General features: G+C 43.0%; 1 protein-coding gene across 1 annotated transcript in view; it reads left to right on the top strand.

Annotated features, from left to right (window-relative positions):
• The first annotated feature begins 730 nt into the window (after window positions 1-730).
• The window catches only part of pde2a (phosphodiesterase 2A), a 98,911-nt gene continuing 91,894 nt past the window's right edge, over window positions 731-7,747 (top strand). Inside the window, exons 1-2 of the mRNA XM_083985179.1 lie at window positions 731-871; window positions 1,201-1,291. Of these exons, the coding sequence (XP_083841305.1) occupies window positions 837-871; window positions 1,201-1,291 (126 nt within the window). The 5' untranslated portion in view covers window positions 731-836. The remainder of the gene's footprint in view (window positions 872-1,200; window positions 1,292-7,747) is intronic.

Genomic DNA, 7,747 nt, shown 5'->3' with positions numbered 1-7,747 from the left:
CACCGAACTCAAGTGACTCCACCTCCCGGTACTTCCTTATACTCCCCCTGGGCCAGTCTGGAAAAACGTGAGCTCTGCCCGCTGACACTTTTCCGGAACAGCGACAATCAATGCCCGACCCCATCCATATTCCCAGTGTCAACATTGGCACATGTACCTGTAGTGAAAACCACACCCTCTCTCCCTGTGACGGGTGTGGAGTGGACGTGGTTTACACATCTTATTTGCATTTCAAGGTGCAGACACAGAAATGGCTCGTTCGCAGGAGAGCTCTGGAGAGCCACTTTTAGATTGCTGAGATGTAGAGCTGCAGATTGATTTGGGGACACACTAGGAATACTATATGGCTGGACAACTTAGACCCATGTGAAATGGTTGAAAAACAGCATAATATGGGACCTTTAAAAACTTGAATCTCAATAAAATACAACAGAAAATGTGCTTTGTTTTATATGTAAATCTACACACATCGCTGCTTTGCCTGCAGTGTAGTGTTTTAATGTGTCTGTGTATCCTGCCAACGTACGCACCGACAATAGAAAAGTGAAACATGGGAGGGTTAAGGGAGGCAGTAAGACCCAGAGGAGGAGCAGAGAGAGAGAGAGAGAGAGAGAGAGAGAGAGAGAGAGAGGGGGAAGAGAGAGAGAGAGAGAGGTGGGAGGAGAGAGGAGGAGGGACTGTATTCACTCTCGGCTCTGTGCGTTGCAGCTCGTGGTGTTAGCACGCCAGTGTGTGTCTCAGCCCGCTGGCGCAAGTGTGTGCATCGGTGCGTCGCTGCGCGTGTGAATGTGTGTGTGACTCCAGCGCTCTCTCTGCGTACGACAGGTGGAGATGACATGACTGCGCTTGAGAGGAAGAAAGGGAAGGACCTGTAAGGGCTTCACACTCACTCACTCACACACACACACACACACACACACACACACACACACACACACACACACACACACACACACACACACACAGACACACACACTCACCTTTTCCCCCTACATTCCCTCACACACCTTAAAATTCCTCTTACTCCTCATTCAAGGGAAAAGATTAGTTGAGTAGTGCGTGTGGATATATATTTGTATGTGTGTGTTATCATCCTGGCTGTAACAGCTGACTTCATGTGTGCACAGCAGACAACTCAAACACACAGACACACACACACTCACACGCAAGGGTCCTGACCATTGTTTTTGATGCCTGCAGACGTGGTCAGCAAGTGTTTCTGCGTCCTGAGGAGAGTTCAGCTCCAGCCCTGACCACAAGACAGTCAACCACGTTGTCCGAACAACTCCAGGTAAGAGTCTAAGAGTCTTCTCTTCTCTTCTCTTCTCTTCTCTTCTCTTCTCTTCTCTTCTCTTCTCTTCTCTTCTCTTCTCTTCTCTTTCCTCCCTTCTCCATGCTGTGAAAAAACAGGATGCTATATGCTTCATGCCCTCTGCCCTCCTCTCGCTTCCTTTTCCTTTCTTTTTTTTCTGTCATCCTCTTTTGTCCGACTACAGGTAAAGTGATAAATCCATCTCTGCTTTCCTTGTTTTCCTCTTCTGAGATAGGATTTTTCCTTTAAAACCCTCCTGTATTGTTCTGTTACTGCCTCACCAAACACACGCACACACACACACACACACACACTGCTGTCCTCTCCTCTACCTCTCCTTTCCTCACATTTCCTGTGTTTGGTGATGATGAACTTTTGTCTGGAGGAGGTAAGTTTCAGCTCCTGTTGCTGCGGCTTTCTGTCTGTCTCTGCTGATTGAGTCGGTAGATACTTATTACTCACCTGGGGATTCAGTGTGTGTGTGTGTGTGTGTGTGTGTGTGTGTGAAGGCTCAGATAAAAGACGGAAAGATAAAACATAAAACGGCCATAAACATGAAAGGGAGGAAATTAAAAGACAGTGACATTTTTGTTTTAATGGTAGTGCACAATCATCTCTAGGTGCATGTGCTATATGTGTGTTTATGATTTGTGACGCATATGCAGATCCCCAAAATTTCAAATTGCTGCTGGGTTGTATCCACACACGTGCCATCAAGCAGCTGCTCGTGTGTGTGTGTGTGTGCAGTGTGATTACGAGGGTGTGTTAGTGCATGCATTTGTGTTTTATATTGAAGAGGGATTTAATGTTGTTGGCAGCAAAATTGAAAAAATATTTGATTGGCTGCCAGTGTCGACATGTTCTGCTCAGATCCAATTACCTACACAGATAAACACTGACTGAGATGTATGCACGCACGCACGCACGCACGCACGCACACACACACACACACACACACACACACATATATATTTGGCTCTTCATCAATGGAAAGACAAGCTACATAAACTGTATATTCCAGTAGGAAATATACGCTGTGTTACACTGCGTGCGTCTTTCAAGTGATAGACTTATCATCTGCTCCATCACTTGAAAATCTCAAACACACTCTCATATAATTACCGTCTTTTGTGAGTGGTGAGTAATTGCGATGGCGCATTTGTGTTATTTATTCAACCTTTATTTTTGGAGTCCTGTGTGTGTGTATGCCTGTGTGTGTCTCCACATGTTTGCGTATCAGCGATCCACATACGCATTTCCTCAGCTTATGTTGTTGAAGGTCTTGTCCGACCACATTCCTCGCAGTCCATCCAACGCCCGTTTGCGTGCGTTTGTTGCCAATGGCTGGTTGATAAAGCGTCACCGGTACTGTAACACTTGTGCGTGTGTGTGTGCGTGTGAACTGGCTGCTGGCCAACATGCAGCAGCGTGTGCAGCGCCACCTGCAAGAGCAGCCAGAATTACACCACTGAATGACATTTGGTTCATCTCTGTGGTGCGTTGAGAGGGACATGTTCTTGAGTCGTGTCAACAAATCGGCTTTATGATTTTCCTCCTTTATGATGTACAAGTTTAACACAGATTTAAATGTTGGACCTTGGTTGGTTAATCGTAGAAAAATTCAGGAATGACAAAGAACGACATCTGAAAGAAAGCGTTTGGCCCAGCTGGCTAAATGGCAAACACCAAACTGGCCTCAGGGCATCAGCAGGTGGATAGTGAAGATGAAGTGTTGCTTTTCTTCTCGCTGGTGTTAGTTCCTTTGTTATACATGGTAATTGGATATTCATTTGATGAGTGTTTTCACACAATCATCTTTAAAAATGGGCTAAAGAAAATTCTTTGTGGTAGAGTGATATGTTTTCTGTGAATGCAAGCGCCTCTGTGTCCATTCATGTTCACGTGTATCTTTGCATGTTTTTCGCATGTACACTGTCATGCTTCTGTGCCTTTATACAGTTTAAGAGTAAATGCGTTATGTGTGAGCGTGTCGGTTCATTTGTGAATGCATGTGTGCCAATGAGGCAGTGAAAGCAGCAGGTTAATCCCTTCTCAGTCTCCAGCAGAACAGATGTGAGGATTAATTTGTCAGTGAATCAGGCTGGTGCTTATGTGCTCATGTTTCTGTGAGGGAGAGAGCTGCTCAAAAATTTTAACAAAATGAGGGTTACTCTGAATGCTGTGTATATCAACTCTGTGTGCCTGGGAGTCTTTGTGTCACTGCGGTTTGATGTTTTTCTTTGGTAACAGTCCATATTCACATAATATATTTTTGCTTCACTCGATACGTGCATACGTTTGAGGAATTTTGTGCATGTGGATAAAGGATCTCCATACAGTAGTGCCACAGATAGATTGTGCTTGCAGACATAAAGCACTGCAGCTGGATGCAGTTGGACGCTTACCCTAATAAAGTTTGCACTTTACAGTATAATGATTTTCATTTGGGACAGAGGCTCTGCGCTCTGACCTCACTGCTGCAGGAAAATGAAAAGAGAATTTAAGGGAATTAAAACCAGTGTATACTGTGATGACTATTGCATACACATGTATTGGTGTGTGTGTCTGCTTGCCCACATGTGTGTGTGTGTGTGCTCTCCTTGTGATGGAATTCTTCAGACGTGACTACAAAGACTTGATACCAGGGCACTGTATACAGTCACAATGCCTAAGGCAATCAATGTTATTTCTTTCTCTTGTAGTATTTCGCTTTGTGATTGACCGCTATGTAAGCTGTGCATGTATACCTTTTATGTGTTCTCATAAAAAGTATGTTAGCAGTAGGTGGTAATGGTTTTGCTCAAGGGCAAAACAACAGGATATGCAGCCGAGCTCTTGGTGTAGCAACTGGCCGACTTTTCTTGCGAGTATTCAAAAACATCCTTTCATATCCTTTTATTTTACAGTGAACCAGTCTACTCATCCACTGGATAACAGTTTAGTATTATTAGTGAATGTAAATTGATTATTTTGGATCAAAAGGCCGAGTGATTCCACGTCACCAAAAAGCAATAACAGGAAGAGATCAATTCATCACATTGTGCAGCCACAATAGAGACAGAGTCAGCTGCCATGAAGTAGTGGGTCTCCCACTGGTGTCCCACATTTTCAGCTCGAAGAGGAAATGCAACATTTTCTGCCCTCAAGATCTGATCTGGTCATTTGAGCCATGTGCCAAACCTTGGCTTCTTGTCTAATCTGCGTTTCTCTTTAATGTAAGTATCAGCAGTCTGTTATGCAGCAGTAAGCAGCAAATACAGAGCTTGATATTCAGCACATTTAGTCAAGTACTCAAGCACTCCCAGCAATGGAGCCCATTTAAGGTTAGCAATTGACGCTTGAGATTAAAAGAAATTATCTCCAATGGCAGCAGTGGGCTAGTAGTGCTACATTGTACTGTATATGAGATGGTGGAGGAGCCACTACAGGGGAAAGAGATTGTAGCTCAGTTCACATTATTAGACAAATGTTAAATATGATGACCCTCAATACCTACATACAGTATAAGTGACAACACAGCGTTTCTTATTTGAGAAGTGCAGCCTCTAATTACTATTCATCACCAGTGACTTAAATTAAAGTCTCTAAAGTGGGATCCATATCCTTTGGAGGAATTCCCCGTCTTCAATTTAAAACGTTGAGGGACTTGATGACAACAGGTAAGGTATGACATGCATGAGCAGTGGCTGCAGCAGTGGAAAGTGCTGCATCCTCTAGTTGACAGCTTAAATCAATTGTTGGTGATGGCAGGAGGCAAGAGTGGTTGGTGCCTCAGCTGACCCAGAGTACAACACTAGTTGAGTAAAGGATGTGGGGACCTTGTGTCATTTTCTGTTTGAAAGTTGATGATTGTTTCTACTGTATGAGTTTGTGCCTTTTCTAAACATAAGAAAATGCGTCTTCATATCTAATGCACCTTTTCTTCTTTTAAAATTCAGGGACCACTCATTTGGTCCTCTGTTTAATTAAACTGAGATTATGAAAAATAAACTCTCCTCCATGCAGCAAACTAGTGCAGATCCCAAGATTGACAGAGGAGACAGACAGGGTGGTGATCTGGAAGTGAGTCTGATGCATCAGTAATAATCTGTTGAATAAAAGATGACACAAACTGGTAGATGTCAAGAAGTGGTGCTGAAGTTTTCTGGATTTGGACCAAAACCTAAACTTAACATGCAGGTTTTGCTGCACAGTGAACCTCACGGTCTTTAAAACAAGATTGAATTGCTTTAATTGGCTTTGTGCAAGTTTAATCACTCTATAAAAGTCAGGTCTTTTAATGTGGAAAGTTCAAAATCTGACCCTGATTCCTGGTGAGGATGTGTTCATTTATAATTTTACTGTCCTATTGTAGGGTATGATAAAAGGAGCTCAGGTGTAAAGACTTTTCGCTGTAGTGATTTTTGCAGCATACAAATGTAGTGCACACTATCAAAGACATATCAGGTCTTGCATTAGTCATGAGCTGCGCTGAAAGAGGTATGGAGATCTGTGACTGAAGTGCCAATATCTGGGTCTAAAAATATTCCAATACAAGTTAAAATCCTGCATTCAGAATCCTATAGGTTGTTTAGTCCAGTGGTCACCAATGCAGGGGTCGGACCCCTCCAACAGGCCCACAAGATAAATCTAGACAGGTTAAAAGGTGATTAATGGGAGACATAAGAAATAAGTTTTGCTGCACAAATTGCACTTATTGTAGTTTTTTGGAGCAGTGTCCATTTTTCCTCATTGACCCTCAAATATATGCATTACTTCCAACGACGACTTGAGGCTGGCTCCAAAAGCAGATCAATCCTCAAAGTTGAAAGTTGAAATTCCCAACGTTACAGCAGAAATAAACATGGTTAAAAAAACAAATTTGGTCTGTACAGCTACAGTAACTTTTGAAATGTCACCTCAGCTAATTTTGTTTTGTGCTATTTCTACTAACAAAGAAAACGTCTTTTGACACCTGTTATTATTTTCCAATCTGAAAAACACTAGGCTACTTGTTTATGCCAAACCCTATACCACACTGGGCTAAAATACTGCATGGTTCTTTTGTTTATCTGATTCATTCTCCTGCTGTGGTGGCATATCTCCTGTCGCATGGCTCACCACAGTTGAATGATGCAAATACACGCACACGGGTGGTGGTGTTTTACATTATAGGGGCACAACAGAGTGGCATTATGTGCTGTAGGGTTCAAAGCAAGAAGTGAGAGGAAATTTACACAAGCAGAGACCAATGGGCTTCGCCTGCCATGACACTTTGAATCACATCCTCTGATAAATGACCACTGACACAAGGGCACCTTCACTTCACAACAACCCCGCGAGAGTACTGAATATATACGTGTATACGTATGAATGTGTCGGAGTCAGTGCTTTTGCTTTGATAAATGGACTGTATTATTCAGTGCTGCTGAATTTTATCTCAAGTTGATCCCTGCAGGGTGTTGTGCAAGCTCCGTCTTCTCTCCTGGTGTGTGTGTGTCTGCTATCCCACATGCACTTACCTGCAGGTAAATATACAGTATTGTATATTTGGCAGTGTGCAGGGCACTTGCTGACTCGCTAGTCTCCAAAGTGTATGAGCAGGCATTTCAGTGCCATCTTCATTCATTCGGACTGATAGTTAATAATCACGACACATCCACTGAGTAAATGTAATTAAAAACAAGGCAAGAGGGCACAGCAGCTCACAGACACTGCAGATACACACTGCAAGGCGGCACGTGGTGTTGCAGCAGTTAGTTTCTGTCAATTGCGTCTTGCTTGTTTGTCGCAGTTTATATGCTTTGTTACTGTAACATAATGTAGTACAATTATTTGTTTGTTGGTTTGATTCCAAGCTCCTTCTGTCCACATGTTGACACCAAACCTCAAATCTCTTCTGTGAAATAAACCATGTTTTTATGTTCACATAAAATCTCACATTCTCCTGTCCCACATTTTCCGCAACAGTGAATCCATATTCACTCTGTGTGCTAGCCTTGAACCTGTGGACATGTCCACTTGTATCTGTTGGATCACATGACAAGACCAGAGGTTGTGCTTTCATACACTTCATACAGTGTAAAAACTGTAACGATGGCGCTGTGGTGTAGCGGTTAGCACTGTTGCCTCACAGCAGGTTCTGGGTTTAAACCTGTCAGCTGGGGCATTTTGCATATTCTTCCCGTGCCTGTGTGGGTTCGCCTTCGGGTGCTTGGGCTTCCTCCCACAATCGAAAGACATGCAGGTTAATTGGCAACTTCAAATCTGCCTGTAGGTGTGAATATGTGTGAAAGGTTATTTGTCTCCACATGTCATGGTTACCTGTCAATGGTTTGGCCCACCCCCTCAATGACTGATTGAACAGTAAATATTAAAAAGCAAATTGGTCTCCGTGGAGATTTTTCTCACACATGCTAATAAAAAAACAAAAACAAACCAGAAGTAGAACTGGTA

The sequence above is a fragment of the Trachurus trachurus genome (assembly GCF_905171665.1).
Source record: "Trachurus trachurus genome assembly, chromosome: 13".
Lineage (NCBI taxonomy): Eukaryota > Metazoa > Chordata > Actinopteri > Carangiformes > Carangidae > Trachurus > Trachurus trachurus.
This window is presented reverse-complemented; position numbering and strand designations above follow the sequence as displayed.